At 41.7% G+C, this 23,459-nt stretch overlaps 1 protein-coding gene across 1 annotated transcript in view; it reads right to left on the bottom strand.

Moving 5' to 3' along the window:
• Positions 1–23,051, bottom strand: part of tmeff1a (transmembrane protein with EGF-like and two follistatin-like domains 1a) — a 39,597-nt gene extending 16,546 nt beyond the window's left edge. Inside the window, exons 1-3 of the mRNA XM_010892475.2 lie at positions 22,344–23,051; positions 1,441–1,550; positions 251–380 (exon numbers count right to left, since the gene is read on the bottom strand). Coding sequence (XP_010890777.1) covers positions 251–380; positions 1,441–1,550; positions 22,344–22,497 — 394 coding nt within the window. The 5' untranslated portion in view covers positions 22,498–23,051. The remainder of the gene's footprint in view (positions 1–250; positions 381–1,440; positions 1,551–22,343) is intronic.
• Positions 23,052–23,459: the final 408 nt, after the last annotated feature.

The raw sequence follows: 23,459 nt of genomic DNA, 5'->3' as shown, positions 1-23,459 counted from the left end.
GCCTTACATCTGCTGTTTTAATAGAAATGCTGCAAAAAACATTTCAGTGTCCCGAACCGCTTAGGACCAAAGGCTATTAAACATTATTGTAAAACTATAAACAGAATCGCTACAACAGACATGGACGTCCAAACGATCGTTCTGCGATTGGTCGACCTGCATCCCCATTACGGAGGCCGCACACACGACACCAGTATGAGGTGGTCTGACGACATGTGCCTCGTTGTAACTTGGAGTCGGAGACCCTCACCTGCAGAGCACGGCCCATCGGACACCCGGGAGATCTGCCTCTGCTGTTTGCATGCGGCCTGCCTCCGAATGCACTCATTCTGGTAGGTGTCTCCGTTGGAGCCACACACAGGGATGTAGTTCTTGTGACACTGAAGGAGAAGAAGAAGAAGAAGAAAGTGTGAATGGGTCTGAATAATGCTAAAATAAGGCTTCCGTGAACGTGCGGGTAGGTTCGCCGTATCAGAATGGGAAACAGCCAGTTGTGAGATTCCAGTGAACTGGTTGGCAAATGCAAACAATGCCTCACTGTAGCAACAGCCAAACATGAACATAAATATTATAGGAATATATTGTTGATTATGAGGCAATGTCATGTCAGACCTAGAAAACTTCGTAAAGGCTTTGCAGGAAAGGACGAATTGAAGTCAGGCTGATGCTCAGTCACTCCATTAGACTGGAGAACCCTAATCTCAGTCTCTTCCTCTAAGGTACTCTGATATCATCACAGCTACACACATACACGCACGCACTCACGCACGCACACACGCACACAGCGCGCGTGCGCACACACACACACACACACACACACACACACACTCACACACACACTCACACTTGGACACCTGGCATCCTTCTGTTCTCATTAAAGTCACATTAGAGAGAGATGTGGTGTCCTTCTCATTCAGTACCTCAGACTAGATAAAAACCTAGACCAGAATGAAAAAACACAGCACTCTTCTCATAAGCAACCGAGCACATAATTCATGTTTATTGCAGTTAAAAGACTAAGTTTTAACACTGGTGGCTATTTTTGTCACCCTGCCATTTCATTTGAGCAAGTTGCTTCTATCGAAAAAGGTGATACTGTAGCGCATGAATATGTATATAAACATATTTATGCAGTGATATAATAAATATTAGACATTGAATAGTATCTGACATGAGCACATTACCATTTGACCATTCTGTTTAGTGGTTATGTATGATTCTTGACACATAAAGTCAAGTGGACAGGCCCACACTCGCAGAGACACTCATGACTGGTGAAAACTATGGCAGAAACTAGGTGGCGCTATTGCTTTGCCTTACCCACACAACTCAGGCATTTCAAGGGAGTCAATAAGGATGAAAGGGAAGGGGTTTTCTGGAGTGGAATTCAGCCACACCCACACACACACACACACACACACACTCTATCCATACACACACCTGAAATTGGCACACACACTTTAGTGTGGCCCCGTCGTCCCTGCAGACCCCTCCAAAACGGCAACTGGAGTCGTCACACACTCGCAGGTCACTCTTCTTCTCTGACAGATCTAATGAGACAAAGGAAAAAACAAAGTCAGTCACCAATCTCTTCGTACACTTTGAATGTCACCTAGGCTTTGTACCAAACCACACAATTCCCTATTCAGTGTACTTCTTTAGACCTGGACTCTCTAGCAGAAAGTTGAACTGAATAGTGAGAAAACAATGCTTGATTTAAATGCAAAATGGAAACAGTCTCATGTGGCGCTCCACATTACTCCACATAGTAATAGAGTTGTGCAATAAAGCAATACTGTACAAAATTTATGGCGAGCTAATATTCATAGTTGCCCTATATAAAGGGAAAACAGCAAAACTGAAAGCATACATTCATCCAATCTATGTCACAGTAGAACTATGTCTGATATTTATACACTTCTGAGAAAAATAAATACACCACTATGCATACAAACAAATTACAGATATTTTTTTACATTTCCTAATGCAAAATATATTGTGAACAAAATCACAACACAATAGAAGCTATCGTTAAGGTACACGTAAAATGGATAAACTCAAAATGTCCCCACAGGAATTCCTCACAACAGCTACATCAAAGCAACCCGGCCACACATGGCAACCAAAGCACATTTCGCATGTTGTTTTTGGAGATGTACAGATGTTTCTGCTGCTGGGGAGATGTTCCTGGAACCCCCCCCCCCTTCCAGTTCTGTAGTAATGATAGGGCTGCTTTTCTGTCAGAGTACTTCAATTAGCTATGTTTAGTGACATACTCCGCAGAGATAAAAGGAAGGGAATCCCGACTGCCTGGCTAAAATGATGTAGTGGTGCTAGTGTCCTGCTCTTTAACTGTCATACTGCATGCCTGATCGGGCTTTGAAAAGCTGTACGGTGGTCTGTAATTACTGCTTTCCGACCAGCCCCCCTCAAAAAAGGGATAGCCTAGCTATCAAGACCAGTCGTCATCCACTGCTCCCAGAAAGAAACACACTGCTAGCGAAGAAACATTATTTCCCGACATTGAAACCAAGGCCCAAAGCCGATCACCTCACTTTATCTCTGCCGGACAGACCCACATCATATAGATAATAAACGGTAGCGTAATTGCCTCTCAGCAGACGGAGGGATTTGAGGACTGAGAGATTTTGTTCCAGTACCTTGATTGTTTGGACACATTAAACATTTTGCAGGTACTCACATTGTTCAGATTTAAGAAGGGGACGGGAAATCTGGCCTAGATCCATACCCTTAACTAGCAGTTACCAGCCATCTTCCGGCTGAATTCTAGTATACTGACACTGAACAGAATAAGACGCAATTACACACATTTGACTATTGGGATCTGGAGGTTACCTGGCCCCAGCTGAATGGATAATCTTCATCCCTGCATTTTGAACTGAGGGTAGAGACTGTCGCCAAAATACAGTGGGGTCTGCCCATGCCAACATCCCAACTCCCAGATACAGTTGGCGTAGCCTTAACCGCAGTCCAATTATTGTGCCTTTCACATGCATCACGGCAAGCTAATTGCTTTCATTGTCCCATATGTATCTGTACTATAAATACTATCACTAAGCCCCGCTTATCTCTCCGGAATGAGCCAAACAAGACAATTTCACGCAGAATCAAAGAGATACATGTCGGCGTCCCACAAATCGGCGGATTTAGATATTTCCTTGGCTAATGACCCTTCGCCTGACTGTGCAGTGTCACTTCTGGCTGGCTACACACTGCTAACCTTAAATGAGAGTGTGGTGGCGAGGAGCAGGAGGACCGTGCTGGGGCGATCAGAGCTCTGAACCGGCTGTGTTCTGTCATTTGTTTTCCGGGGAGGGGCTGTCAACGGCAGCTGTCCGCTGCTCGCCAGCTTCAATATCTCATTGTTACCTTCCTTCCGTGGGCTAGCCTTTCACGGCTAATTAAGTCAAGCCATCGCCCCATCAATCAGGGCAGACTGGCTGGCAGGGTGCGGTTTGAGGAGGAGGGGCGTGTATGTGTGGAACGAGTTCAAAGACATAGGGATGTGGTAAACTAAATCAAATGTATCTACTAACATAGATTACTGTGTAAATATGGGTGGCCCGCATTCGGCACAGCATTCTCACGCTATTTGGATGTTTTCTTTCCCCCCTAAGACACTCACTATTAATGCATTATGACTCATTATAACTCTGTTCCTGATTCAGACAGTTCTGGACGGAAGTCAGCGGTCCATGTCAGTCAGGGCAACGGGCAGATCAACTTCTCAGCTCCAAATCCCCCCCACCCTGTCTGAGTAGTCATGCCCACCTAGCCGTCTGTCTCCTGGGTCGTTATCTGCGCCGGGCCTCCCTGACTCCAGGCCAGAAGACGTCAATACTTCATCTCCTGTCTGGTAGACTTGGGCCCACACTTCACTGGTTTCCCCCGGCTCAGACAGAACGGTTCTTTTAGCCTTTAACCCTTTAAGCCTAATAGTGTTTTTCTTTCAGTTTGTAACACCACAACATGTTTCTGGTACACACCGTTGCTACAACCCTGGCACCCGGTTCTTTGTGAATGTTAATATTATTAAATAACTGCCTGCAAAGTGTTATTTATTTATTTACAGCAGATCATTCTTATTCATCACCATCCATAGTTTTGCATAAACATGTGTTGAATATTCTGATTTTGTTTGAGGACAGTCCAACTATATTTTCTTCCCTGTGGAACATTTCAAAGCAAGTGTAATGTTGTGCAGCGAGCGCCATCTCCGTATAGTATAATCACGGACATACCGTTGTGTCCCTTTCACCCATGGCATGTCAACACACATTTCAAAGAAGAGCCTTGGATGTTTGACATTGTAGAGAATGTGACAGTTGAGCAGCATTCCAGCTTGAGAAAAGAAAGACATGCTGCCATCAACTGCAAACATACATATGTGCATACCTGTACATACACACACACACACACACACACAGAAACACACACGCTTGCGTACACGCAGAAAACCCACATTGGAAGTCAGTCGTTTTCATTTGCAACAACAACCTTTTCTAGGACAACTGTATCGTATTGTATTAATCTAAACGCCACGACAGACTGTGGGTAGCGTCTGTGATGTCATTCTCTGAAAAGAAACAGGAGAGGGAGGCGTTTGAGCGTTGTTAAATGCCACCCTCAGAAATGAATGACAGGGACTTACAGCCAAAAAAATTGCTTAGAGGCTGCATGAAAACACGGCGAAAATACTTTCACAGCCACAAAATCATTAAAAACCTTTTCACAGTGTTTAAGAATGTCTATTTAGCTATCTCTCTTTCTTCTTAATCCTACTGTCAATGAGTTTTAAAATGCAAGAGCAGCAGGACTCCTGGTGGGTGGGTCTAATTGGTCCATTTGAATAACAGGCTCAGAAGTCCTGCCTTCACCTGCCACCCGGGGAGCTGACTGATAGCCCAGTCGCTTTTTTTCTAAACACCCTCAACCCAAGATTTATAGAGGGACACTTCTAATCCTCCATCCCCCCACTAGCACACTCACAAGAACACTAGCACACATTCACAAGAACACTGAAGCACATTCACAAGAACACTAGCACACTCTCACAAGAACACTAGCGCATACTCACAAGAACACTAGCACACATTCACAAGAACACTGAAGCACATTCACAAGAACACTAGCACACTCTCACAAGAACACTGAAGCATACTCACAAGAACACTAGCACACTCTCACAAGAACACTGAAGCATACTCACAAGAACACTAGCACACACTCACAAGAACACTGAAGCACACTCACAAGAACACTTGCGCATACTCACAAGAACACTAGCACACACTCACAAGAACACTGAAGCACACTCACAAGAACACTAGCGCATACTCACAAGAACACTAGCACACATTCACAAGAACACTGAAGCACACTCACAAGAACCCTAGCACACACTCACAAGAACACTAGCACACACTCACAAGAACACTGAAGCACACTCACAAGAACCCTAGCAAACACTCACAAGAACACTAGCACACACTCACAAGAACACTGAAACACACTCACAAGAACACTGAGGCACACTCACAAGAACACAACACACGGACACACACTCACATGCTGTGAGCAGATGCAAGTACAACATGCTCAGAGAGCACAGACCCACACGTAACGCACTGACAGAAATACTCAGACCCTGACACACACACACACACACACACACACACACACAGAGAGACACACACACACACAGGCTTTCCTTGCTATTAAATGCTAGGGTGACTGGATGACTTCCTGAATGACTTCCTTACCTACACAGACAGATGCATGTTCTCACACAAACACACACACACCATCATTATCACTATCTGGGGAGGTTGGGTCTCTCCTTATGTAACTGTCGCTTGACCTCTGCGGCACGTCAAAGTTCCTTTCTGTGTAGCGCAGCCCCCTCTTGAACATTTTGGCGTTTTCATTCAGTGCAATATTGGAGGGGATATGGAATTTCCTCAGGTTTGTTTTGATGTAGTCTTTATACCTGTAAGTCCTCACTTTAAGTGTCACTGGATTAGAGCACCTGCTAAATGACTCAAGTGTAAAGGTAGCATTTCTTCTGAGTTTTACTGCTGCATTATGTTAGTAAATATCCAGTTTCTACGACACTGATGTAAGTGCATCTGTCCTCCCAGCTGATAGAAATGTAGATACAGAGGCCACACACTGTCCGCCTGTGAGCGTAGCCGAGACACATAAACACATCCTCAACCTTACAGCAATCAAAACTCTGTTGTTCACCCTTTTTAACAGGGGAAAACTCAATGCTGTATTTGCAACAACCTTTGCAAATGCTTCGATCTTAAACCAGTAAAATCACTTAGATGTGGTAACTAAGATTAACAAAGATTAACAGAACGCAACTGTGTTGTATTTAAGCCTGAATAACAACAATCAGGGCCATCACCGGGAGTCCTGGGCCCCCTGAAAAGATACATGCCCTGCCAAACCATGGGCCCCGTGAATCATATCCACCTTTCCCCGTGTTAGGTACGGCCCTGACAACAATGGTATTATAATGTAATGAAATCAGACTTTAATATTATTGAAGTGGAATGGTACAATCATAGAATTACTACACTGGAAATTAAAAATGTTATGATGGATTTCTTTTTTTTTTTTTTAAATGCCTGTATAGATGTATTATTTTATTTATAATCAATATTTTGGAGTGACAGAAGTTCTATGACACAGTTTCTGATGCATCATGTGGTACTTCCCTTCATTTTTCTGCGTAGGTAAACAGAAAATCCATCACCTACTGTATGACTTTATTGCAGTTTATTCCAATGAAACCTTTTTTGATTTTCTCCTTACCCCAACATGGCTGCCATTGTATCCCATTCTAGAACCTCAAGTGATAATGACAAAGCCCCTGTACTTATTTAACAAGATCTCTATGGGGGCAACCAGATTACTGCTTTATATATTTGGGTACAACCTGGTACAACCACCAGACCATTAGTTCTACTTCTGTTGTAAACTACAGACATTGTTCAGTCCCAGACTCACATTCACATTCAGGAAAGTTCATATTTACAAGGTATATTAAATCTTCCTTTGCGAAACATCCTCACAACAATTGTTGAAGCATTTGAGAAAAAAATACAATGTTTTCATCTGAATCCAAACAATGCCAGCCAACAGGAGCTGCTTTAGTAATTGTTAAATACTGAGGAGTGAAATGTGATTGTCTATTGTAGGTTGTCTTACCATCCCCTAAAAAGCCTTTCACTGTTGTTCCCTTTACCCTATCAGAGAAATACACTGCTTTTGAATAAAACATGACCTTTTACATTTTTCATCCCAGGTCTTTTTTTGTGCCTAGTTGCTATGGGCAACACAGAAACACAAAAACTAACCTTTAGCTTAAAAACATCATTTGGTAAATGCTCGATTTGGTACAATTAGACTAATGTGACCATTTGGTTTGCCTATTGTCTCTACAAGAGACTAATACACAAAAGTTATCCGTTGTGTTTTAACAAATAAATGAATATTTGTTAGATGGCAGCCACAACCCTGTGAATGGTCCCTAATCACTGCGCTTACTGAACTGGACATCCTGAGGCTTCACTAATTACAGCTCGGCCATTTTCTCTCCTCTGTAATTGTGACTAATTTGTTGGGTTTGACGGTTTATTCGAGGAGGACTGGCGTAATGAACATGAACAGATACATGTAGCCCAAGGCCGGTTGGACGGACACACTTCATTTCACATGATCAGATGTTGCCGTGGAGATTTTTTTTTTTTTTTTTTTTACCTGGGCAGAGAGTGGCGAAGATAAATACTTTGATGTTTTATTCATGCACTGAAGCTGGCTCCCTATATGGATTGGAATGACATTTGCTTTTTTGATGTACTGCGCGGGAGAAACCGGCGTGGCTGGAAATGACTCCTGTCAACACTGTCATGCACCCGGTTTAGGCTTCAGTGAAGGCTAGTGTGTGTTCCTCTTTTTCTGCCTTCTATGCGGAGGCGGAGAGTTAGTAATTTATCTCTAGAGTAACCAGGTGGAGACGATACTGAGTGGAAAGAGTTATAAGTGGACCTGACGGCTAGATGCAACAACACTTACTACACGAGAGTTTACCCTCTTCTCCCACCTCGGAGTAAGAAGGTAGAATAGGAGGCGTTGACGTAAATAGGCGAACGCGACACAAATGTTTCCCGGGTTTTTACACGGTACGTTCGCGTAATTATAGATTGAGGATAACATTCATTTCCTACAACAAGCTGCAGTCACACACACTGAAATGACAACGATAAACCACTGACGATGGGTGTGGACTGACCCGTTAAGGACCGTTTAATCTGCATAAGACATCATATGATGTATGGTACATCACTATATCAAGTTAGGTTAAAGATAATTTGATCCGTTTCTCGCAGGACGAAAATAATCCCGCGGCAACAGGAAATGTGAATTACGGTGTGGATAATTAATGGCTTTTTGGGAGGGGTTGATAAATTGTTAGGCCAAATCAAGTCTGACATTTTGAATTGGAAACTGCAAGGCATTTCGGACCTTAAATACACTACAAGTTTTGCATTTCCTGCTGAGTGGGACATTTCCCGCAACGACAGGGTGATGAATTTAAAATCCTTATATCTGCATGTCATTACGAGGAAAGCAGAAACCTAATAGATGATGGCAGTTTGAGATGCATCGGGCAGGATAAATAAATACTGTCCAATCCAAGACCGTTCCCGCAGGAAGAACCCCCTCTCCCGAAGACAGAAGGCCGTGCTGGTTACAGAGCAGGCCTGCTGGCCAGGCTTCCCAGTGATGACCCTGTGGAGCGTGTCTATGTTTCCACTGAGTGTGCAGATAGCCCCGGCGTAGGACAACATGTTTGGCCTTCTATGAGGTGATCACGACCCGGGTGTGCATGAGGATTATGTTGTGTGCCTCAGTCCTATCTTGTACTGCTTCTGATTCAACATCAAACACCAAGTAAACAATTATATTTTAGTCATAGGAGCCGTGAATTCGGTTGGCAATTACGCTGCAGTCAAAATCGTTTCAAATGCCTAATGTAAAGCCACATAATGTGAGTGCCAGCCACCAAAAAATATTATACGTGTCACCAAAATGTAGTCAGATTTTCACATATAAATAGCACTTGATTTGACACCGTAATTTGTTTTATTGTAAATCTGTAGTTCTTAAGAAATCACATTTCATGAGCAATATTATTTGATTTGAAATGATACATAATGTATTTACTATCTCATAGCACCACAGTTGCTTCATAACAGAAACCATAGGCAACACAAACCTAATCTTCAGTCAGAATCAATGAAGTGGGACTTCAGTCAAAACAAAGTCAGACAGTTGTGTTCATCTGTCAAAACAACTCCAAATACCAAACCCAACACCTTACAACTACAAATACCAAACCCACCACCTAACAACTACAAAGCACAACCAAATTACCCAGCATTGTTTTGCAATGGCAAGTTAATGCTTGTACAGATCTATATTTGGTTATCAGTTGTTGGGTATCAGTTGTTCCCACAGGTTTTTTCCTGCAAACAAGTAGTATATCCAAGGTTTGAAAAGGCTTGTCAAGTTTGTCATTTCCATTTTAAAATGTCGGCATTGATTTGTCCTAACCGAAAATGTTTTATCCTCTACACCCTACAAAAAAAAAGAGCCAATTATTGTAATCCAAGAAACTCACAATTATTGTTGCCAAAGGATTATTCTGTTCTGTGTGAAACTGTCTCAAATGAAGACACAGCAGCTGTGTATGAAGGAGATACATATGCAGCAGCTAGACCTAACAATTGCATTATGGTGAGTCTATATTGTATTATGAAGAAAACATTTGGATAATAATGCAATACCCTTACATTTTAATAAAACATTTAAAACCAGTAACAATAGAAGAATAAAGGTCAAGTAAACTGGATATGCTTGTAATACCAATTGGCCTACTATAAACTAAATTTGTGATGGTTAAGCACTCATATATATTTAAAAAAGTGTAGGTTCTTGGTTTAAAAGAAAATAGCAGATACTTTTACCTACCCTTCATACTTTACTCAACCAACCTAATATAACTGTCTCTCAAAGTTGACATTTCTTAACTTATCGCACCTAACTTATAAACACATATTACACTCCAGCTAGTCCGCAACCCACCCTGGCCATAAGAATTCAACATACCCAAAACATTCCAAACAGAAAACTGACAATGTGTTTCCTATGGTGCACAGCAAACTCAACACACCACAATGCTGTAGATAGGCATCAGGCGTCATGATTCGGCACATTATGGCTGTGTCGCCTTGCTTCAAAGAGGCATGAATCTATCACAGCACATGGCTACAAAAGAGGGGGAGGACAAAAGGGACAGGCATCTTACGGGGGCAGGGCTGAAATAATGACAGTTTCTAACTAAAACTACATTGAAGGAGCAGGGGCTGCACAGCAGGCGACGAAGGAACAGAGGGCTGAAGAGCTTGAAGTGATGCAAGATTTAAGTGCTGAGGGAATTCAAAGGCTGAGTGACCCCAGGCCTTTCAGCTTGTAAGCTGCACGCAGGCGCTGTTAGGGTGTGAGACAGAGAATACTAGAGAGCACCAGAGAGATGGAAAAAGAGAAAACATTAATTTGCTGCAATTTGACTTAACCAATCACCTTTAATAATTTCAGGGCCAAAATGCTTTATTTTCCAGTCCCCATTGTGAAAACATTTTGAGAAAACCGCTACCAAACCTTCAGAAGACAACAGAGGACGATATTGGGAGACACAGGCGTACAGAGGGAGACAGAGGGGAGACAGAGGAAGACAGAGGGGAGACAGGAAGACAGAGGGAGACAGAGGGGAGACAGAGGAAGACAGAGGGGATACAGGAAGACAGAGGGAAACAGAGGGAGACAGAGAGAAGACAGGAAGACAGAGGGGAGACAGGAAGACAGAGGGAAACAGAGGGGAGACAGAGGGAGACAGAGAGAAGATAGAGGGGAGACAGGAAGACAGAGGGCGACAGAAAGAGACAAAGGGAGACAGAAAGAGACAAAGGGAGACAGAAGAGAAAACAAAGCCCACATTGCCGTCAATGGACCTTCTTTCCAGTGGTTTCCATCTGTCTGTGTAACCAAGACAAAAGGTCCAGTGGCCTTTTCAGAAGCACAACAAGACCTCCAGAGGAGGACAATCTGGTACCTCAGGGTTTGGGATAGCCTGGATAAGGCCCTGTGTAAAGGAGAGTCAACCAAAGACCTGTATCTGACCACATCTTCCCAACAGCCAGTTTGTCTCCTCACACAGGACAAGTAATGGACTGTTCATACTTGGCTTAACTTTACAGTCCACCAACCCCCTGCTATGTTCCAGGTTAAGGCAAATCTCTCCAGGAGATAAGCCAGTGTGCACATAACCTCAGCTAAACCGTAGTGGATATAGGAAAGTTCTGCATTGGCAAAGGCAAAAACAAGGTCAGCCTTAAGCCAACGCCAAGTATTGCTGTGTATTTCAACCTGCATTCCTGTATTACGTCTTCAGCAGTTTGAAGGAAAATATGAATTACGGATGTTTAATACATTTAATGTAAGTACTCAATAATTCTCTCCATGTTCTACAGCAGATTTTAGAAGGCCTACGTGAGACTTAAGGGTTTGCCAAAAATTATAGGTCCTGGTTTTTGCTTAAAGTGTTTCACACACATCCATGTGCATTCAGACATTAGTGGATTTGTCAAATAGATGGAAGTGAGCTTATTCTGCTATCACTGACTGGTGATATGACCCACTACATCAGTAAGAAAAAAGGAAACAAATCAAGTGTGATTTCAATCCTTGCATCACTCTGACACAACCATAAAGAACTACACTTTCTACACTGAGGTATCTGGCCAATCAGTTAAACTCACTTTTGCAAAGGCCGTTTCTACACAATTTCCATTACATATCAATACAATATCCTTCTGGGGATTAGAAAAGGTATTCCCACTCAAAATTTTATTTTCCCAAATATCCTAAATATATCCCTTCATCTAACCATAACCAAACTCAAAACCCATAACCTTAATATTACAAGTAACCCCAAACCTAAACTATAACCCTAATTCTAACTCTAACCGCTAATGGCACTTCTTCTTCATGGAGACTTTCTGAGATTTGTACCACTTACAAGCATAGGAAAATCTGTACACGCAAACACACCCCAACGGCATGGAGGGAAAGTCATCACCTCCAGAGGCATCAGCTTTAGTACAAATGGTTGACAACATGCATATATTTGCATTATTACTGGACTGACATTTCTGAAACGTTTATTTTGTCTACAAATAAAACCTGCTAGTCAGCAAATGAGTAAACTGTATGTTGACAGATATTCCTTCCCACAGTGATTCGTTCCGGAAGTTGTCGTTGTTTAAAGTGGGGCATGCAGCACAAATAGGCTTCATAGAGGTCTGTTTGGAAAGTCAATGGAAAGGCCTTTTGTCTTTCCTCAGGCAGTTCTCACAGTCCCTCATAAAGAGTGTTTATAGCCTCTCTGCATGTTCTTATTGTTTAGGAAGCCTTATGGGAAAGACTGGAATGGAGCATGGCAACCACCACGAAAATGAAGGATGCCAGAGGATAAATGACAAGGCATACAGATTTTTGTTCTAACCCAAGTAAATCATCTTTGTATTTGCAGTCTATTGGTTCGTATAATTTGTCTGAAATTACACTAGTTGCCAAAGTCTGTACATCCCTCTGCATTCGTCTCACTGCATACTATTGTATGCAGTCCTATTGAGTGTGTCCTCTGATCAAAACAGTGTCTCACACAATTAAAGCCCAAATTCATTTGAACAAGAAATGTGCATGAAAAAGACAGAGTCAGACCAAAAGCTACAATTTACAGGAGACGATAGAAAAACGAGGACACCTGTAATTTATTGCGTTGGTCATGACTGAAACATTTTAAGTTAGGTTTCAGGCAAAGGTTTAACTAACGGTTAAGGTTAGGGACAGGATTAGGGTTAGCGTTACAGTCGGTAATTGAAATGTACATTTCCTGTTTGTATGAATTTGTGAATTTTCAGTGTGAGATCACACTGCCGATCCATACGACCACAGAAATCTCATTGTAAGTCTGTTAACGTGGTGAAAACTCTCACCCAGCATTGATTTTGAAGAAGATATTTAATTCCATTTATTTGACTGCTTAGTGTGACAAGCAACATCATTCTCTTCTGTAACACTGAACAGATTTAGCGGTGAGCGTTGCCATTTCACAGATCCACAACACAGCAAAATTGGTGTCTGCAGTTGGTGCCAGAAAAGCAAAACATGAAAGATGGCATTTGCAAGCGAGTTACAGTGATAAACAACAATAAAGTAGGCAATGTTGAACAATATTGTAAATGGGATATCCATTTCTGTAATGCAGTGACTTAGGCCTACAACTACATCACTATCTGGCCTATATCTAAACAATATAATCAATCAGAAGTATATTAAAAAACACCCCAAAAAAATTCTTAACAGAGAAAAATGGATTGATGTGTTACAGCTATTTTGGTGTATTACACTTCGATGTGCAGGCAGGTTGCTTAGGATTCAAACCTTTTTAAAAAGCCTAATTTACACTCTTACATGAGTCGCTCCTTCAATAATTAGTTTGATAACATATATATGGTAAAGTATTGGTTTGTACAAATACCAAATTAAGTCATGCCATTCTATTGACTTTTTAAGAAATTCTTTCCTTTCAAGTTCTGTAAATTTAATCCAATTTCTAATGAGCTAGTTTTGGTCAGTAATTTGTCTGACGAACCTAGTCAATGACTCTTTCAAATATCCGGAATCGCAGTCCTCTGTAATGGTCAGACAGAGCATGACCAGTGTGTTGATTTTAACACTGAGCTTCAACCAATCCCTAATATCGCAATCTAAATATCATACAATGCATTTCGAGGCGTGTAGGACAAAACAGCATAAACCTATAACAACAGGGGGAAAAAAACATTTGTGCCAGGCGTGATGATATCTGTGTACTACAGGACACTTTAAGAAACACACCTCTTTCTAATCTGCTGGTGTGTAGAATGCTGTTGAATACATTTGGCCAAGGACTCAGTGACGCGAGACTAATCGGTTCCCCAATCCAATTCTGGGCACACACGAGGACGCCCAAACTGGGTTGCAAAGCTCAAGCCACAAACCAGCAGGTGACCTGAACTTGGCACATTCTACTTAGTAGAGGCTGATTGCAAGTAGGCTGCATGAATTCCACATTCTATCTGGCCTAATAGATGCCCAAGTTCTGCTTCCTGTTGCTGTGCAAGAGGAGATAGCAGTCCCTACTGGCGCTGTTCAATGCGCAGACGAGGCCATCCTTTTAGGCCTCTTTTGTCCTTCCACAATCAATGGGAAGGGAAGCTTACCCCAACCCAGCCCGCTAATGACAGCATAACAGAGCAGACAGCCAGTGTAAGCTGGCTCGGAGGGTTCCATATTACAGAGAGGATCGAAAACAAAAGACTGCCTTAGATAGCCCCTGTCAACAAGCAAATCTTTTCTAAAATAAGTTTGCTGTCAATAAGATATATTTCAATATATGGATTTAAAATATATGGCTTTATAATATGAAACATGTCTCACATTGTCAGATATAAATGAATGTAGGATACAGCCAAAAGTTTTTGTATCACAAACTCATCAATATATGCAATAGCTAGAGCTAGAACATACCCTTGAGCTAACAAACAGGCTGCATAGACAAAAAGAAAGGATGCAATCTTCCACAATTGTTGCCATTCTGTTGACACGCATTTTGTCCACTGGGTCCAAAAGCGGCTATTATTTTTTTTCCTGCAGACACTGGAAGGGCTCTTATTCTCTCAAAATAAGGTTTTGAAAAAGTCTCTAAAAAACGAAAGCTCAATTGCAGGTTAGCTAGCATACTAAATAGGAGAATTAGAGAAGATAAAGCATTCACCACATTTGTGTGTCTACATGAAAAGGAAAAAGAGCAGGAGGCTGCTTCAAAGCTGACACAATCATTGGAAAATGGGGTATTGGCCTGGTACGGAAATTCTTTTGTCCCAGTTTTTTGCAGGAAGAATGTGCATACTAAAGTAATGGACTTGGTCATACTAAATAAATCCCGATAGACCATAACTTCCTCACATCTGTGTCTTGAAGCCGATGAAAATGCATTTGCAACGGATGGATCACAATTACAAACAAACTTCAATGAGCCCAGTGAACATCTTTGAGTCCAGCGAACTTCAAGCACAGAGGAGACTTGCTGAGACTTTCTACATATTTAATTAGGGACTCTATGCTTTATGAAAGTTTGTGAAACAGGGCAGCAAAGTGTCATGGACCCTTCTTATATTTGCAAAGTCTCTACAGTTTCAAAGAATCAAATAGACAATCTTAGGTGCAGTTTCCAAGCCTACACATAACCTCAGGTCCTGTCTCACACTACTCTGGGCGTGACCCAGTATGAACCAAACCAAGGCCAATTATGACATAAAATCTGTTAGAGATAGAGGGATTTTCCTTTTAGCTTTTAAGAATCCTGAATTGGCTGAATTTAAATGTAATTGCTCCTACACTGTTTTCTCTGCAATATTTCAAATTGCAGCATATAAATACACTGGTAACACTAATTTCCTTATATATGTAATTTCAAGGAAACATTTTCCATTAGAAGTTCTCATTTTCCCCCTCGTGGAGTATTTCTTTAGCCTCAAATGATGCAGACTGTTTGTTTTGCCATTGACTTGTTAATGTTAATGTAGAGTAGGCAACTAAGCGTACATGTTCCTAGTACTGGAGCAGTGACATTACATAAAGCATCTGTTTAATTTGTTATTGAAATCATTGTTTTTGTTTCACAGAACCTGCATTTGTTGCATTCCTTCAGGGTAGGACCTGTTTGTGTTGAAACCCTGTACTCCCAGGGTGTGTAATGAAGCATAGTTTATTGTGTGGATGCTTTGGCAGTGATGACAGAATATCACCACTGTATCCTGTTTGGCTTCAAGGACATCAGTAACAGAGACATAGCAGAAGCATTAGTCATCTTGATTACCTTCAGCTAAGGGTTATCATCGAAACCCCTTTGTTACGAGGCTCACTCATAGACAGCAGTACCAACAACAACAGACCCTGCTACCTACAGCACGACTAACTAGAAGAAAGTACTGAATATCCACAACCCCATATATGGCATATATATAGCAAGTCAAAAGATAAGCAACAATAATCCATCTAATAGAAGTTTGCTTTGTTGGAACATAAAAGGGAGAACGAGATACTGGTAGACAAGATCCAACTACGTTTCAAATCACTGAGGGATAAAATGAGAAAAGCGAGCAATCTGTCCATAACCTTTTGAATCTTCACATGGAAAAAAAAATCCCTCAGATTGGATGTTTTAGGTACTGAGCACTGCCAATTTATTTTAAATGCTATTTGTAAAAGGGTGTGAGGACACAGAAGCACAATTTGAACTTGAGTAAAGGATTAGTTAGCATGCTATCCCATACAGCTTTGCACAGAGCCTCTGTTACACTGATAAATGATGCTGTTGCAATTTCACCAGCCATGCCATGTTGTTTTCATAAACCTGTCATTCGTGCGCAGTCTAAAAGGCCACGTGTGCCATATTACAACGCATCATTGACAGCCCCCACATTAAGCTGATGTTATAAAAACCGTTGTAATTTTCTCAGTACGCGGGGGTTTGCTTCCACATCGTAATTGCTTCCGTTTTCGGGACGAGAAAGGCCCCATAGGACGATATGGTGGGTGGGAAAGTCTAGGAGATTAAGGGACACCATTACAGTGTTACAAAGCCAATGTGCTGTATCAGGAGACCGTATTAGTATGCTGTATCCATGTATTACCAATGCACTCACCGGCTCCTCATACCTTAAATGTTTTGTATGAATTGAAAGGATACTCACTTCAAGGTTACTACAGATTATTCTCCCTCTCTCCCATTATTTTAAGACCTGAGATTTGAACTTTGTTGTGACAGTGACACAACAGGTAGGAGGTGCACAAACAGTGGTCCACCCTAGGCTCAAACCCTGCCTCACCTAGAGCATGTGGTCCACAGTCCAGAGGTTTGACTCTCTTTTGCTCCCTTTTTCCATAGATTTCAGAGCTTCCGGCGCTAATGTGAATGCAGGTGTCAACCTTTAAAATGTAAACTTGATTTTAATGAATGTCCCCAAAAATTGTCCTCCGGGCTAAATGAGCTGTATGCTAAAACGCCTCCCGAACCCTGACGGATTACTCTAAAGGGCTCATTAAGGTACAGACTTCAAGGACCGAAACTTGTGCTCCTTCTATAGTATGTGAAACATGAGAGCAGCATGAAAGCTTTCAGGTAGCGCTTTATGGGTTAACCCGAGACGGGGTTATTACCGCTGGTTAGGCTACACCTTTTGATACAGTCATAACTTTTCCACTGACTGCCTATAGCGACTTGTGGTTGAAGAACTATTCTGGTCTGTTGTCTCTTTCCAGCACATACACACCAGAGAGGCTGGTAGATGAAAGATGAGATAGGGCTGGGAATGACATAATTATAATAACGTCAAGGTACCGATATGATACGCATTGCGAAATTCATGACTCTACATTAAGAATTACACCCGCAATATTTCTAATTTGATCTTCCAAACATACTGCTCTCTACATAGCTGCTACAGGGAGACAAGAGAGAGCAATGAGAAAACAAGTTTTGGCGAGTAACAGAAATAAAAGTGCATGAATTAATTCGGCACATTTTAAAAAGTAGAATTCCCGTTTTTATTATTCAAAATGCACGCTGACTACGACGGAATTTGTTACTAGATGAGTCATGCCACGATGCCATTCAAGGCTTCAGTGTAATATCACACAGCAAACACTATTGAAGGCACCGTAAACACATCTAGAAAGCTATATGTGGCACACGCTGGCATCAAAGCCACAACTCTAGCACTGGGCTCAAAGCCACTGAGACATCTGAATCCATTCAGGGAATATACAATAGCATGTGTATGAGGTCTCAGTGGCAGCGCTGCCACACAATAAAGGTTTATATAACATAGTTTTTTTTTACCCTGGGTTTTGTCCCATATTTTGTGATATCCATTTCGTAATTAATGTCCTGCTTCCTCGCAGCCACTCCCAGAGGTCTCCTGTCCTTAGTGGCGGGCCATTGTCTATTCAGGAATTATTGGCATATATGGTGTCTGCGAACATCAGAACCACAAAGATACCATCCTGACCAAAGACGTTCTCGTCTCAAGACAAAGAAAATGAACAAAGAACTCTACATGCATGTTCCTGGTCATGAGCGGAATGCCTGGCTTCATTTAAATTGCACTAATTGTCTGTTTTTGTGAAAACAATTAAAAATGTCCGTTTCTCCATTGTTTTTAGATAATTGGTTCCCTTAAAACCGGCTGTTAAAACGGATTAGTACCAAATTCATTTGCAGCGGAGAGAAATGAACGTGTGGGGCATCACACACACACAACACTGCTTAGGACTAAAACACCTGAGAATAATCGATTCATGTCCTAACAGTATCTGTGTACATATCTACAAGACGTCCGGCCCTGGAGGTCATGGAGGACATGTAACCTGTCTTTTGTCGTGTCTCGATCCCAAACCAATAGCCTGTCAGTCAAGCAGCTGTCAGCAAGAGCCAAAGATGAATAACAGTAAGAATAGAAAGCAAATATTGACACCTTAGTGAAATGGTGGATTGTAAAATGAGAAGCATTTGATGGAGCCACAGAAATCAAGTCATGGTGAGGGATTTCACCAGGCTATGTAACACCTTTAACCTGCGATATCAATGAGAAGTTAGCCTTCCTTCTTGCTTTAGCTTTGGTACTAAAAGCAAATAACAGGTTTTCAAGTCTTCCTTCTTTATTAAATAATGAGACTTGATCCCTCAGTAAAAAAGTGTAGATACTTTGAATTGTCTTCTATATCATAAAACTAGCCTACTTTGGGGAAATAAAGGGGTTGTTGTAGCTACTTTTCATCCCAAAATATTGGCAGCCCTAATATGCTGACTTTGAATGGAATAAAATCACAGTTCCCTTTCAGAGAGGATATTAAGAAAAAAATCCCCTTGTTAATCATTCCATTGTTCATTTATTCTCAATTACTAAGGACAATCACGTCAAATAAGACAGTAAAATAATATTTTCACATTTTAATTTACTTTACTTTGTATTTTGTTTTTCCAAACACTGAATCATTTATGTAAGTGAGGATAGGTGAATTCTAAAATTGTGTAAGTGTCTGGGGATTTGAAAACTTTCATTCAGGTCTGAATATCACAGGCAATTTAAGCTAAAAGTGCTGTTGCCCAAGGATTAACCTGGAAGGTGAGCTTAAACCCACATGGAATAACAATGTGTTAAATGGAACCTACACACGAATCAGTGGAAGCTTAATGACAATATCTGCAAGAAAATGCTATTTTTGAGAAACCAATTACAGTAAATATTACTACAGTATTAATCCGTCAAAGGAGTGCTTATTTTGGATCTCCTATGGACATTTCTGATTCACCAGCTTGATAGCACTTCTAAGATCATGAAGGTGCATAAGACTCATTCAGTCAGGCTGCACATTCGGAGGGATTGAAGCTCATGCATTAGCTATGAGCTGCAGTGCTTCATCAACGACATTCAAATTAACATTTCTAACTTGAGACTTTGAGAGGACTCCCAGGGGGTCTACACACTGAGCAGTCCCATGTGGTACCAGAACGGGATGATTTCTCTTATCTCTGTCTGTAACACAGTGCAGATGTGTCCTGCACGCAAGTCCTTGGTTGAAGAGAAAATATCTGATAAATACTTTCATGACACAGCCACTGATTCCATCCACCACAACCTCAAACTGTCAGCAGTTGCATCCCAAACGCCCCCTGTTCCCTTGAGGCCTCTGTTTAATAGTGCACTACATGGGGAGCAGGGAACAATTTGGAGCACCACCCTTGACATGCAAGTGTTTCAATATGGGAGAAATGAAGCGGAAGCTCCCATGGCAAAATCCTTCGGTTCACTAAAATATACGTCACTAATAAGAAGCCCAGTAAGCCATACAATTACACAGGCTTTGAACACGTTTGCATGATCAGCCTGCTGAAAATGAACTCACCAGTGGTGGTTGGTGAACATACTTACATGGTCAGATGGTACACACTAACTATGTCTTCAAACCCTCAGACGCACGCACACACACACACGCGCACGCGCGCGTACGGTCTCTCAGACTCACACAACCACAGTCAGTCTACACTGTTATCCCACGTACCTAATGAACACTGTTCCTTTGTCATTTATGTTCACAAAACAAACAAACAAGCATTTTAGCAACACCCGCAGCAACATCTGCTATGAGACCAATACATTTTTTTTTACTTTGAACCCCCCCCCCCCCCACACACACACACACACACAAACACACACCCACACACACACACAGAGACACTCCTGCTGGGTTTTCATACTGGAGCAAAACATCAGTGGATCCAAGGGCTGTGCACTGCAGACCATTTATTACTGTGTTTGGAGTGGTGTTCAGCTACATTTGATGTTGTTTACATATCTATAGGCCAGAAGGTCTGTGGCTAAGGGTTTAGGAGAGAAATACGTTTTTAGTTTCAAAACCATGGCACTGAATGGAATCAATAGACAAGCCCAAAAACACACTTATAAAGGACTGGTTTATCAATGCTCTCCAAAAGACCTATAATAATGACAAAATGATGTAGAATAAGAAATGTACCCAAACTCCAGATGAAACCACGTCTGATCTAGTCACATGTCAAGGTTGCATCCAGATCTTTTCATACAACTCTGTCCGACTGTCACGCATTTGCCTACATAACATGAATTGAATGGCCACAATAGTGAGAGGAGTGGCTACGAAAATACTTTAACTTGTGTTCAAACTTACAACCACAAAGATATATTGACACATACTCTAGAAACAAACAGTGGTGCATATTGTTTTCCCTATAGGCCTATTTCCAGTAAAGCAGATTATTCCAATCTGGACCTCGAAGCCAGTTCCACTCATTTTCTTAATTGTAACCCTGTAATCCAGGACTCATTCAGACATTGTTACCAGGTGAGTGCAACTAATGATGAGGTAGAACCAAAAACCAGCAGGCTCCGGACCTCGGAGGACAAGATTTGAATGGCCCTGCTTTAGATCTTATTTCCTGATTCTGGCTCATATCCATGATAACATTAGTCTATTGACTAATTAGTAATAATTGGATCCTCATTAGTCTGTTAGTGATTCATAAATACTGTTATAATGCATAGACACGGCTGTTGGTCTCTTCAGTCTCTGTCATGTCACAAGGTTATATGTTTTGGTAATCTGGTGGTTTTATCACTAGTTTGATTTACCTGGGGTAGCAAAGAGTTTTTGTTCTGGAATAGGGAATGCTTTGCTTTCTGAATATTGCTCAAGCTAAAACACCTTTGAGCATTATCATAGCAAAAAGCTAAATTAAAAGCAAATATATTTTTTTAGATCGATTGGATACAAGACAAAAAAGCCATGGCGGGTAGGGTGAAACTATAGGCTTAACTGCAACTGCATTATCTGCAGCAGTTATTTAGTTTTGGTGGTGAAACGGGGCCCTCACTTGCTTTGCCTCTCATGATATGGCAGTACGTTCAATCCACTGTATGAATTCGCTTGGAAAGATTGAAGAATTAGGTTCAGTGCATTGGCCTTTGATGAAAATGCTTAATTTTTAATGCCAACACAGTGAAGGGAAAAGACAATTCTGAGGTTGATGAATAAAACATGTTCACCAGGTTATTCCTACAACCTCCAATGAGTTGATTACAGAAAGAGTACGTTATAAATCCGCGTGCACAAGAAGATAAAGACAGTCTTCCTCTTAAATTGTTAATAGGCTATAAGTAACAGGACGGATGTTTATCTACCGCCTAACGGCAAGAGGTTTTGTTTATATATTTTTTTGTTGCGAAATTAGTACTGATGACAGTTGAGAGGGACACCATCTGGCAAGGACATGGTTGAACTAATTATTTCGAATACACCTGAGTGACAGGCACCAGGTCTATCCGGACAGTGTAAATATGCCATTATCTGAGCATCTTTACACAGACAATTAATTGGCCGGCAATTGCTCACTCCTATGTATGCACGAGGCAAAACTCCTTTCAGTGGAACGCATTTAATGGCAGCCCGAGACGTTTTAAATTGGAACACTGTGACATCTTTTTACAGCCAGTGCGTAAACACAATCAAAATAAACAGCGGAATCATATTTTAAGCATCCTTACCTGTGCAGTCTTTTCCTTTCCCTTTGCATTCGCCACTTTGTAAGTACGATGCTAGTGATCCAGGCAGCGAAGCTATAGCCACGAAGCAGAGGAACGTCAAGGAATAGCCAGCCAAAGGTCCGAGCAACATACCCGGGCGCAAGCCTCTAACCATGATGAAAAGGATGGAGACGATACCCACACAATGCCGTCACAGAATGTATCCTGAATTAATTCAGTTCGACAACTTTACGCAAATATTGAAGGGAAATGTGTGCTGAGTGGATGGACAGCGTGAAAGCACGGACGCATGCATAAACGAGCACGCACTATGACAGCCGGACGCAATGCACGGAGAATTGAGCAGTTTTCTCAGATGCAGGAGACCATTCAAAGCCTCTTTACTCCCAACAAACGAGGTGGTCATCTATGAAGCCTCGCTGACTGACGAAATTCCCCAAGATGACAACAGAAGCATCATCATCCTCGCAGTCCGTCCTTCCTATGCTGAGTCTTTTTTATGACTTTTCTGACGCCCCGGATTTAACACGCAGGCAAATTTCTAATTTCAAAGAACTCCTCACTTGAACGTTCCGTTGAATCAGTGAAGTAGTCCTACACTCCCAAAACGTTTCCTGTTCATAAAACCAAATCTGGTTTCAATAACAGGGAATAAAAGAAAAGGCGCCTGATGCGAAACAGCAGCAGCAGCTGCAGTAGCTACAACAAAGAGATTTTGAGGATAGAATGGTCACGTGAGAGGATGCCCCCCTTCCAAGCCCTTCTCACAGCCACCCACCCTGGCCCGGGCCCTTGTCTTCAGCGGACACACACACACACACACACACACACACACACAGTTTCACAACAGCTAATTGCCTTGGTATATATTGAACAGTCGTGTGGAGGGCCTTGGAAATCAGTTAAATGGATTGGAGCTCAGCTTACACTGGACAACAAATTAACGTTTTTACTGAAAAAACGTATTCCCAACCCCTGTTTCTGTCAACAACAGACTGACCAACTATGATATCAAAAGTATTTTTTGAACCATGTTGAACCAACACTCAGCCAACTTGTTAAAAGTGAATATTGCACTAACATTTAACATAGTCCAGATAGGGTTCCAGCTCCCAT

This window comes from Esox lucius, chromosome 3 (genome assembly GCF_011004845.1).
Source record: "Esox lucius isolate fEsoLuc1 chromosome 3, fEsoLuc1.pri, whole genome shotgun sequence".
Classification (NCBI taxonomy): Eukaryota; Metazoa; Chordata; class Actinopteri; order Esociformes; family Esocidae; genus Esox; species Esox lucius.
This window is presented reverse-complemented; position numbering and strand designations above follow the sequence as displayed.